At 43.7% G+C, this 11,071-nt stretch overlaps 4 protein-coding genes across 4 annotated transcripts; 2 read left to right on the top strand and 2 right to left on the bottom strand.

Moving 5' to 3' along the window:
- Positions 1–19: 19 nt before the first annotated feature.
- EMC5 (ER membrane protein complex subunit 5) lies at positions 20–705 on the top strand. The gene is made up of 3 exons (XM_064681409.1): positions 20–228; positions 297–349; positions 403–705. The coding sequence occupies exons 1-3, from the start codon at positions 147–149 to the stop codon at positions 613–615; spliced, it is 348 nt and encodes a 115-aa protein (XP_064537479.1). The 5' UTR covers positions 20–146; the 3' UTR covers positions 616–705.
- Positions 636–2,701, bottom strand: LOC135427788 (uncharacterized). The gene is made up of 3 exons (XM_064681390.1): positions 2,382–2,701; positions 2,178–2,321; positions 636–2,124 (listed from the first exon to the last, which is right to left on the bottom strand). The coding sequence occupies exons 1-3, from the start codon at positions 2,422–2,424 to the stop codon at positions 659–661; spliced, it is 1,653 nt and encodes a 550-aa protein (XP_064537460.1). The 5' UTR covers positions 2,425–2,701; the 3' UTR covers positions 636–658.
- A 1,200-nt stretch (positions 2,702–3,901) lies between these two features.
- Positions 3,902–5,899, top strand: LOC135428070 (proteoglycan 4). The gene is made up of 2 exons (XM_064681874.1): positions 3,902–5,016; positions 5,440–5,899. The coding sequence occupies exons 1-2, from the start codon at positions 3,951–3,953 to the stop codon at positions 5,643–5,645; spliced, it is 1,272 nt and encodes a 423-aa protein (XP_064537944.1). The 5' UTR covers positions 3,902–3,950; the 3' UTR covers positions 5,646–5,899.
- A 1,095-nt stretch (positions 5,900–6,994) lies between these two features.
- Positions 6,995–10,787, bottom strand: LOC135428080 (keratin-associated protein 5-4). Its single transcript, XM_064681886.1, has 4 exons — positions 10,623–10,787; positions 10,483–10,554; positions 8,289–9,218; positions 6,995–7,292 (listed from the first exon to the last, which is right to left on the bottom strand). The coding sequence occupies exons 1-4, from the start codon at positions 10,693–10,695 to the stop codon at positions 7,096–7,098; spliced, it is 1,272 nt and encodes a 423-aa protein (XP_064537956.1). The 5' UTR covers positions 10,696–10,787; the 3' UTR covers positions 6,995–7,095.
- Between the last annotated feature and the right edge of the window lie 284 nt (positions 10,788–11,071).

Below are 11,071 nucleotides of genomic sequence, written 5' to 3' on the forward strand. Positions count from 1 at the left end.
GCAAGGCACACACACGTTGACGTGTAGCTGGCAAAAATTATTTCCAATTGCTTAAACATAGAGACAAGTAAAAATTTTTCGCTGTAAATTTGCTCGAGTTATTTAAACAAACTTGCTGCTTTTGATATTTAAAAGTAAACGTCAAAATGGGCAGCAAATTCTTTAATAAATTACTGCTAATTGCGGGCTTTGCTAGCTTGGCGCATGCCGCTTTTTCCGCCGCACATCGTAAGTGAAAATTGATGTCAACCTTTGCTCACACTGAGAATTAATTAAAATATTCTTATTTATAACAGATCGCACCTATTTGCGGCTGACGGAGCAAGAGTGGAGCAGTCTGCCGCTAGATGTGAGCATATAAGTTTTAGTTTTGTGTCCTAATTAATGATTAAATCTTTACAGATTATACTGCAAACTGTCATCAGCTTGGTGCTGGTCATTTACAATATTATCCAAATTGTGGGCAACTTTAAGGAGATACGCGCCACTGTGGACATGCAGCAGCGAACCTGGGATACGCTGGGCAATTTTCCATCATTTTATATGTTCAATCATCGCGGTCGCGCCTTAAGTCCCGGCTACAAGCCGCCAGAGCTGAATGAGGACGAGCAATAGCTATATTAACTATATATCCATTTAAAGCCGGTTTACAACATGTCTAGTTTAATGCAGTTATTTGATAAATTATGCTAAACCAACCTAAAATACATGTTAAAGTTGTAGCTCCCATGGCTGCCGCCGCCGAACGTAAGATTAGCGCCTGCTGCTCCAGCCGAAGGCCGTCGCGCAACTGTTGCCCTGGCGTTTCATTGCAGCCGTGCCTGTGGCACAGACGACAGCCCGCCTGACCGCTGCTCCGCAACATGCACTCGTAGTAAAGCTGGCCATTGGAGCGACAGCCGCGCACCACCAGCTCGCTGTGCGCATCATAGTATTCCAGGCAGGCGGCCGCCTGATTCGCCGGCTCATTGGCCAACAGTCCACAGGGCAGCGCATTATGTCCACGTTCCACATGCTCGCAATTAACGCACTGATGGCACCACAGTCGCTGTTCGGGATAGGCGCCCGTGTTGCAAAAGCTGCCCTCACAGCTGCGACAGCTGGCCACCGATGCATTGCTGCAGTTGAAATCTGCCCGCTGACAGCCGCGCTCCGTGGTGCCGTTCGTGTGGCTAACCATCAGACAAGGTGCTGCGGGCACATCGCACTGCTCTATGTAAATGCCGCCGGGCTGCTCCCAGTTGGCACAGCCGGCGGCATTGTCGCTGCTGCAGCGATAGCAGCGCGTAAAGTCCGGCACATTGCAGGCCGCCAGCTCATCGTTGTCCGCGCATTCGTAGCAGTTGATTACGTGCGGATCGCTGGGCGGCGCGCCACAGCCGCGTCGCACCTGCCAATCGTCATACTCGCAGGCATAGCACGAGGAGGCCTCCGCGGAGCCGCACACGCTGCTGCTCAGCGCTGTGGCATTGCTGCGGCACGTTTCCCGATCCGCCGAGTTGCAGCTGAGGCAGCGCTGCTGCGGCAGGCAGCCTGCGTTGCAGTTGTCGCCCGTAGCGCAGGTCACTAGCTGATCCCGCACTGGCTCCAGCTCTGCCGGCAGCTCTGCCGAGCAGCCGCGCATCACGCGGCTCAGATTGTGATAGGTGTAGCAGAATTGCTGCTGCTCCCGGCCAAGCAGCAGCTGCTGCTGGCACTGCTCGAACTGGCTGACATTGCAGCGGCTGCCCAGCTGAAAGAGATCCATCTTGCAGCCGCGTGCCTCACGCGAATCGCAGCGTGCACAGCTCAAGGTCCAGGCGCCTTGTGCATCATTGCAGCCGTTAATCTCGCAGAGCTGCGCCGTTGATCCGGCCGTGTGATTGGCATCGGAGCTGCAGCCGCGATACCCCAATGCTGCACTCACGATTTCCGTATAGCACTGATCCTCCTCCCGATGATAGAGACAGGGTCGCGGCTTGCCCGCCGGCGCAGCCACACAGCTCTCCCCCGCGCACTGATGACACTTGAGCCGACCAGGTGGATAAACGCCCGCGTTGCAAAGATTGCTCGAACAGCTTTTGGAATAGCTGGCCTGCGTGGTGGGCGTCTCGGCGCCGCAGCCACGATACGTAATCGAGTCCACTGCAAAGGAATTTCCAATTGAGATTTGATTACGAGGTACTTCATCTACCCACCAATGGACATGGCACACGTCAGCTCCGGGGCGCACTCCTTGTACGGCAGCAGGCCCACCTCGCCCAGCGTCTGGGCGCACTCGGGCAGCGCAACGGAGTCGCAGTGATAGCAGACAATGGCCCCAACCGGCTGCAGGGCGAGGCCTATGAATAATTCTTCGCGTTATTGGAAACACATTAAGGGCAACAGTTGGCTCCACTTACAGCCAAGCAAGAGGATTAGCAGCTGGTCAGTTGGAACGTTCATTTTGGCCACCTGCACTCCAATAAATTGCTTTTGTGCATTGACAATGGAGATCTGTTTTATGGCTTATCACAGGGCATTAAAACAAAGGCCTCTATCAGTCAGATAGAGATAAGGATAAGCCGCATTTCGGCCGCTTGAGAACAATGGCAATCCATAAATTGCTACTACTTGCTATAAATATACTATATATTGGAATAATGTGCGATAATACATCCAAAAGTGTATATGCCCAACTATGGGAATGCGTTAAATTTAATAGGTATATTCTTTATCAAAAATCATGAACGAAAAGCAATTCCGCATTGAAATAGGTTGAGCTTTGACAAAAATATTGCTTTGGAAAATATTGACATTTGTCTAAAAGGGATTTGTATATGTTTGAGTTAAATTTTTAATTGGTTTTTGAAAAAAAATGTGTTTACATTTTAATAAGAAATTTATTTAGGAGTCAAAACATGAAGAAAAAGACATTCCGCATTGGAATGGGTTTAGTTTTGATAAGGTTTGTGGAAAATTTCGACCTATGTCTATATGGGTTTTTATACAGAATATAGAAAGTAACATATTGAAAGTAAATGCAGAGTTAATTCTGGGGGCAAACCTCGAACAAAAAGGCAATCCACATTGAAGTTGGTTGAGTTTTGACAAAGTTATGACTATGGGAAATTTCGACCAATGAATATAGGTAATTTTCGTAGAGTATTTTTATTTGAATCTCGGTCAAAAATTATGTTTCGAGGTTTTAATGCAGAGCTCATCTAGGGGCCAAATTATGAACCAAAAAGTCATTCCTCATTGAAATTGGTTGAGTTTTGGAAATTTCGACCAATGTCTATAAGGGATTTTTATGGTATTTAGAAAGTAACATAGTTACTTGAACTTCAGCCAAAAATATTCTTCCTCATTTTAAAAGCAGAGTTAAGTTTTGGTCAACTTTTTACTTGAATTGTGGCTAACTATTTAATCTAGCCGCATGGATCAGAAATGAGTTTTTCAGACGTTGTTGAAATAAGGAAAATGTTATTCTTGGTATAATAATAGGTATAAGAATAGTTTGATTGCATTTTGACCTTGCGGTTAGGCCCAGATGTCATAGGTCAAATGCAGAATAGACATATCATATGGACACATATATATACATACATGGTCTGGGACAGCAGGTTTTTCGAAATGCCTAATGTTCACATGATCAATAATTCAGGAGGCTCGCTTTGCGGCCAGGATGAAACGGAGCTACTTAACCGGGTGGGAAGAGGGTGGTGGCGAAGGGGGGGGGGGGGTCATTTAAATGGGTCGACTGCCGCATATCGATTTAATTTAGAGTATGATAATTGCGTGACAATCAGCGACATATGGCCAGCAATTTGATGGCCTTGCCGCAGTTGCTCGCGCGGCAGCAAAGGGACAGGAACGGACGGACGACAATTCGAGTATTGTAGCCAATTTATTTGCAAAGCTCTTCAGGAATCCCATTCGATAAGCCCATATTTACAGCTTGCCACACTGAAACATCAGCCAAATCAGCGATGAATGTGAAGCATCTAAGTTGGTTAACGCTCAGCCTGCTGCTGCTCCTGCGAAGCAGCGCAGCAAAGGAGCAGGAGCTGGAGCTGGAGCTGGAGCAGGGACAGGATCAGCATCTGGAGGTGGGGATGACGACTGTGGGCGAGGCATTAGCTATGGATATGGCCACGACGCATACGATGCCCTCATCAGCAGCGGAAAAGTCCTTGGCGCAGGACGAAATCAAAACTGAACCGGAACCGGAACCAGAATCAATCAATCCAACGGAAACCAAGCCAATGGAACCGGAACCAGAAGCGGGCGTAGCAGGGGAAACCAAGTCAATGGAACAACTGGATACCAAAAATAAGCCTGAAGCGGAACCAGAAGCGAGCAAGCCAAAGGAAACGAAATCAATGGAACAGCAGGAAAGGGTAGCTGAACCGAAACCGAAACTAGAAGTGGACACATCAAGGAAAATTGAGTCAATGGAACAGCCGGAAACTGAAACGGAACCGAACCCGAAACCGGAAGTGGAACGAGAATCGATCAAAGCAAGGCAAGCCAAGGCAATGGAAGAGCAGGAAAATCCAACTGAGCCGCCAGCGGAATCAGAGACTGGCAAGGCAGAGGCAACTGAGTCGGTGGAGCAGCAAGGGGATAAAAATGAGCCCGAACCGGAACCAGAATCGAGCAAGGGAAGCGAAGCCAAGGCAATGGAAGAGCAGGAAAATCCAACTGAACCGCCAGCGGAGCCAGATGCGGACAAAGAAATAAAGCCCGAACCCACCAAAGCAGCTCAGTCTGAAGAATCCACTCACTCGATGGACTACCAGGATGATGCAGCGGCGCCGCATGAGGCGACGACCCCAGAGACACCAGCTCCAATGACACCAGCTCCAACGACACCAGCTCCCACTTTGTCAGCTGTTCCCGCCGTGAACCAAGTGAATCTCTCGATGCCTCTGCTGCCCAACAGCTGCTTCAGCTGCTCCAGCTATCGGAATGGCAGCTGTCTGCGGCAGCCCGCGGAGCGGCAGCAGTGCCCACCGAATGCCAAACGCTTTGGATGCTATACACTCTTCAAACGTAAGTGAATTAGATATAGTCATGGAAGCTAAGGTTGGTTTTGGTAGGTTGCAGGAATAACTAGTTCGCTTGAGACTCATTTTCACACAACTCTTAAGTAATCCTCGAAATATAAATTTTGGCAATATTTTGTTACAATTTAAAAGTACGTTTTCTCTTAATTTCAATGCGCTCTCACTTTTGTGTAGGAAGAAGTTTATGTAGGAAGATTTGTTGCACGTGGGCTTTAAGGCACGCTTGGTTTAGTGTAAGGACGCGCGACTTACGAACGAGAAGTTCCCGGTTCGAGACCGGAAAAAAACACATATTCTGTCAGTTCTTTTTTTTTGACTCAGCTGGTCTCAAATTACTTTTTATTTTGCTTTATATAAAGTCTCTTTGATTAATTTAATTTCTATACAAACTATTTATCTCCTCGTCCAGGTGACACACAGCTGATCATGCGCGGCTGCACGTCGGACCTGACCGAGGAGGGTGACAAATATTGCCGCCAGGAAACGGAGCTCTGCAAGCTGTGCACGGGTCCACTCTGCAACAAGGAGCTGGCTGCATTGGCCGGCGCCGCCCAGCTCCTGGGCAGCTTAACTATCTGGCTTCTATGCTTTATAGCTGCGTTGGGGCAAGTCTAAGAGCTCAGCTGGAGTCGCTTTTCAGGTGTATAGCGATATTTTTCAATTAACTCTTTTATTACTTGAAAATTAATACGGTTGTTTTATTAACTTTCATTCCTTATCTAATCGTTCATAATGAATGTTTCCTAGAAATCCATACATATCATAATCGAAAAGTTAAGAGACTTTCGAGAGATAACAAATAAATAATGGGTATATAGATTTATATGCCTATCCATAGAAAATTTTAGATGTTTGGCAATTTTGCAGATAAAAAAAGTATCTTGAGCATTTTGTTGGAACTTTCTATCAATATTAGGAAAAAAAACTGTTCAAATTGTGTTAAAGAATTATGAAAAGTCTAATAATATTGTTTGCTGTTTATGGAAACAACATTTTTTTCTATAATCTAAAGCTTATTTTCCTTATCTTTAAATAAAAATTTCAATTTTAAACCAATTTTGCAGTATATTTTTTTAAAAGGAAATATAGTTTTTTCTTCTCGTTCTAGACTGAAGAACAGATATGTAAAACTTTTAAGCGAGTGTTGGGTAATTTGAAAAACCTTTAAGCAAGTGTTGGGTAATTTTGAAAGTTTTCAAATAAAAAAGCTAAACTAGTATACCCTGTAAAAATGTTTTAACAACTTTAAGCATGTGTTGGGTTATTTTGAAAGTTTAAAAATAAAATAGGTAAACTAGAATACCCTGCAAAAAGGCTTAGAAAACTTTTTGCAAGTGTTGGGTAACTCTAAAATTTTTCAAATAAAAAATCTAAACTATAATACCCTGTAAAAATGTTTTAACAAGCAGACCTTTTCATTATATTTATAAGCATACATAGATATCGCGTTGGAATAGCATATCCCATATCTTATACCCTCTACTGTTGTATTTCTACTATATATTTCTTCATATACCCTCTATGAATTTAATAACAACCGGTTCAATAATCTTGTTGATATAGATAAGCAGCCAATTATCTATTATCAATAATTGATAACGAAAAGTTTGCGAACAACAAACTAATAAATTATTTGCAGTTGCTGAAAGTATTTAACAAAATTATGAAACTAATATTTCATGAACCAAGTGCATTTTAAACAAATCCCAAATAATTTGATTATTTGTGATAATAATTTATAATTTGCATATCCGTTAAAAATAGAATCCAAAAATTTTTATATTATTTATTATTTATCATATTTTTTATTGATTTCTCAAGCGTTGGTCCAATCTTTCTAAAAACTTTTTTAAAGAGTTTTTTCTTTAGTTTTTTTTATGTTGTTTGCTACTGAACTAATTTGTTTCTAATGGGGGAGAGTCTATTATTAATAACTATAATGACTCAGAGCTGGTCGTGCTGATTACATATGTATTTTGTTTGTTTGTCATAGTTAGATAGCATTTGGTGTATGTACAATTAGTTAAGATATGGTTTGCTTTAATTTTGTTTTCTTTTTTTTTCTTTACAAATATTTGCTCACAACGAAGATCAGTCCGAACAGACCGAGGCCCATGTGCTGCAACGTGGCGGCGCCATTATAATTTTTGGTGTTGCATCCTTTGGTGTCACACGATTCGCAGCGCGTGTCGTCTGCGGATGTGCATTGGAATTTCATCAGGGGAGTCGCATCAGCTAGGCAGCCGCGAACCACGACACCATCTATAAGGGGGAAAAGGTGGAAAATTGCCTTTTATTTCAGTCTTTCCTATGTGTGTGCATAAGGTTACACTCAGAGAATAATATCGAAGTGCTATTCTTTCAGTGTATCCCAATATATCTCTGAGAGTTTCTCGGAGTGTATCCCTAAGTGTATCCCTCTGAGATTAATTATGAGTGTAGCTCTAAGTGTAACCTTCTTAGTGTATTCCTATATCTCTGTGATTTTCTCTCAGTGTATTTCTAAGTGTATTCCTGAGTGAATCCCTCTAAGAGTACCTGAGAGTATATTTATGAGTGCATCTCCAAGTGTACCCCTGAAAGTGTCTCTGAGATACTCCCTGAATATTTATCTGAGAATATTCCTGAATGTATCCCTGAATGTTTTACTGAGTATATCTCTGAGAGTCTCTCGAAGTGTATCTCTAAGTGTATCCCTTTGAATGTATCTTTGAGTGTGTCTCTGAATGTATCTCTAATTGTATCCCTCTAAGTGGATCTCTAAGTGTATTCCTCTGTAGCTTTGAGTGTACCTATGAATGTATCTCAAAGTGGATCCCTTTGAGAGTATCCCCCACATCTCTCTGTGTATATCTGAATGTATCTTAAAGTGTATCCCAGAGTGTTGATTTTAGTGATTTGAGTGTATCTCCAAGTTTATCCCTGACAGCATCTATGAAATACTCCCGGAATATTTCCTTTATGTATCCCTGAATGTTTCTCTAAGAGTATCTTTTGAGTTTATCTCTCAAGCATTTCTCAATGTATCTCTGGATGTATTTCTGAGTGTATCTCTAAGTGCATCCTCTCCGACTGAATCTCTGAATATATTCCCCTGAGTGTAACTCTGAGTCTATGTCCAAGAGTATCCCTAGATCTCTGAGAGTTTCTCTAAGCGTATCATTCATTGAATGTATCTCAAAGTGAAACCCTCTGAGTGAATCTTCGTATGTACTACTGAGAATATTTCTTAGATGTATCTATGAACGTGTTACTCACTCCACTGTCCGCTGAAGCATTTATTGGCATCCTCGCCCGTCTGACTGGCAATTGGGCATACTTCGATACCGACATTTGCAGTGCGGCAGGGCGCATAGTTGTCGCTGCGGCAGATGAGGCAACCGAATCCGGCCACCTGAATGTTGCAGCCGGTGCCCGAGCACGCTTCACAGTTATTCGTTGTGTTGCATTCCTGGGCTAGCTCGTTGGTGCAGCCACGTGAGACGGTGTTATCGTCGCCCGTTTTCGTGTAGCAACTGACTTCGTTTTGTGTGTAGACCGAAGCCGGGCAGGCCACGGCCTTATCCGCCTCCTGGCTGTCGGCGCAGGTGGTGTTGTCGTTGCACTTGATGCAGCTGCCCAGGACACTCTCGTAGGGGCGATTGTTGCAGCCGTTCTCATTGTCGCAAAAGACACAGCTGGCATCGGGCGTGGCGCCCGCGCACTTGTTGCTGGCGCCCTCATCGTTCTGGCAGCCCCGCTGCATGGCCGTCGCGCTGCTGCCAATCATATAACACTTCTGCGCCTCCGCCTGGTAAGTCGCGCAGGGCATCAGCACGGTCGCATTGTCCAGCGTCTGGCAGTTGGCGCCGTCGCACTGGTAGCACAGCCGGCGATCTGCCGGAAAGATGCCCACATTGCAGTTGTCCGTCTTGCATGCACCGCAATTGGCATCATTAGCCGCACATTCGCCACAGCCGCGGGTCAACGCGCCATTCGCCGCCAACTGATTCACGCACTGCTGTTCTCCGGTCGAGCACAGCTGCAGCGATGTCCCGATCGCCGTCTGGGAGGTGGCGCATTGCGGCTGGGTGCCGTTGCACTGTTTGCACACCAGATTCGCATTGCAGTTGTCCGTGTTGCAGGGCAAGCAGGCACCTGTACAGGTTGCATCCGTGAGGCAGCCGCGCGTTACAGTTCCGCTGTCATCTGGAAGGGGGCATATAAGAAAGGGGTTTAGTCGAAATTATAGTCTCTCTCAATATAATCATAATAACGAGAAAGTAAGAAAATGAAAATATCTTTGAAAACTGAATATTTTGCCATACAAGAAACTACTTTAATACCGATCATTCCTATGGCAGCTATATAATATATTTTTCCAATGTTGATTACATTTTTAATATATATATATATGTATATAAGGTTCATAATGGAACTAATAAAGCCCGAGTTTGGCCCAGTTAACTTAACATCATAAAGGTTTCCATATCGGAATCAACTTTTCGACCGATTTACCCTATTGCAGCTATATGATATAGTTATGCGATGTTAATAAGATTTTGCAAATATCTAGGAAGCATAGTAAAACCTGTAAATGGATAGCTTAGGTAAGATATCTTGATAATCAAAAAAGTTGTGTAATATAAGAACCTACGTTTGGAACGATCTTTTCTATGTGATATAGGGTTAAGATGTTGATAGGATTTTACATATATATGTGGATGGATGGAACTAATAAATCCCAAGTTTGGTCAGGTTATCTTTATATAGAAAAGGTTTTCAGCTATATGATATAGTGGTCCGATCCTCTACATTCTGCAATAGAAAGACGGACCTATGCAGAGTTTCAAGACGAAAGCTTCAAAACCGAGAGACTAGTTCGCATAGAACTAGACAGGCGGACAGGCGACCATGGCTATATCAATGATCAGCATCAAGATCTGGAATGTATATACTGTTTGGTTTGCGAGCTGTTCCCTTCTATGCGTCACATATTTCATGACAAAATTATAATACCCTATTTATTTATATATATATTACCCTATATACCCTATATACCTATAATGCCAAGGGCTTAAAAACATTCATCAATCATTTGAGGTCTTCAAGATTTATGCTGCCTTCTTTCATATATTATTTTATAATAATATTATATCGCAATGTATGCTTGTGCAACGGAAAACTTTAGTAATTCTTACAGTGTACGATTTTGCAATGCACTTCAAATGCGATGTAGTTTTTTCTTCACAACGTAGCCTAATGCCCAATAATGACTGCTGATCAGCGTACACAGTATTTATTGCTATCGCCTCTTGAGCACCGTGTTCAGCTGCCCGGAGATAGGCACAATAATGAACTTAGCCCAATAAAGAACCTGGCTGGGACTTATCTACAACTGTTTGGTCGTGTAGTTGTGTATGTTTTTACATGCGTAATTCGCGTGAGTCATGACACCTGGCCAGAGACTTACCTGATTTGGCAAAACACTGCGTTACGCCCTCGGCGCAGATGGTGGGCGTGTCCGAGCCTGTCGTAGTGCAATCTGCAATGAGATTTTATATAGATATATACATATATATTTATTGGGCAGCCATGGGGCGGTGGGCTTACTCAGTGCCTGGCAGCCGAATTGGCCAATTGCGATAAGCGTGGCTATCAAAATGCACACTCGACGACTCCGCATGTTGCAATTGGATTAGTTTTTCTTATTTATTATTTTTATTTTCGATTGTGCTAAACCTCCGTTTGCCTCGATTGCTGCTGGTTAACTGGCTCTTCTGTTTCCAGTTAGCCGCTGGCCGTGAGGGTTCCTATCAATTCCATTTCAACACTTTCGAAATTTTTTGTTATCTTCCTTTGTTCTATTTGCTCGCTCAGCCAATTTTCACTGATAAAGAGCGATAAAAATATATGGCAAGCGACGAGATTGCAACTCGAGCTTTTTCCGCAAAATCATTTTCAAAGAAATTAAAGTTCGCGCGGCACAGGGCGAAAAGAGAGAGAGAGAGCGAGAGAGAGAGAGAGAGAAAGAGAGAGAGAGAGAGAGAGAGAGAGAGAGA

Source organism: Drosophila montana, unplaced genomic scaffold (assembly GCF_035044405.1).
Source record: "Drosophila montana isolate Dmon_TW-CO22-7 unplaced genomic scaffold, ASM3504440v1 contig_1407_1, whole genome shotgun sequence".
Taxonomy (NCBI): domain Eukaryota; kingdom Metazoa; phylum Arthropoda; class Insecta; order Diptera; family Drosophilidae; genus Drosophila; species Drosophila montana.

Coding starts and splice junctions, on each gene's coding strand:
- EMC5 (XM_064681409.1), top strand. CDS start 147: ATGGGCAGCAAATTCTTTAATAAATTACTGCTAATTGCGGGCTTTGCT. Junction 229..296: donor CGCTTTTTCCGCCGCACATC/GTAAGTGAAAAT, acceptor TATTTATAACAG/ATCGCACCTATTTGCGGCTG. Junction 350..402: donor GGAGCAGTCTGCCGCTAGAT/GTGAGCATATAA, acceptor AAATCTTTACAG/ATTATACTGCAAACTGTCAT.
- LOC135427788 (XM_064681390.1), bottom strand. CDS start 2,424: ATGAACGTTCCAACTGACCAGCTGCTAATCCTCTTGCTTGGCT. Junction 2,322..2,381: donor GCTAATCCTCTTGCTTGGCT/GTAAGTGGAGCC, acceptor AATTATTCATAG/GCCTCGCCCTGCAGCCGGTT. Junction 2,125..2,177: donor GACGTGTGCCATGTCCATTG/GTGGGTAGATGA, acceptor ATTCCTTTGCAG/TGGACTCGATTACGTATCGT.
- LOC135428070 (XM_064681874.1), top strand. CDS start 3,951: ATGAATGTGAAGCATCTAAGTTGGTTAACGCTCAGCCTGCTGCTGCTC. Junction 5,017..5,439: donor ATGCTATACACTCTTCAAAC/GTAAGTGAATTA, acceptor CTCCTCGTCCAG/GTGACACACAGCTGATCATG.
- LOC135428080 (XM_064681886.1), bottom strand. CDS start 10,695: ATGCGGAGTCGTCGAGTGTGCATTTTGATAGCCACGCTTATCGCAATT. Junction 9,219..10,482: donor GCAGTGTTTTGCCAAATCAG/GTAAGTCTCTGG, acceptor GCCCCCTTCCAG/ATGACAGCGGAACTGTAACG. Junction 7,293..8,288: donor ATGCTTCAGCGGACAGTGGA/GTGAGTAACACG, acceptor TCCCCCTTATAG/ATGGTGTCGTGGTTCGCGGC.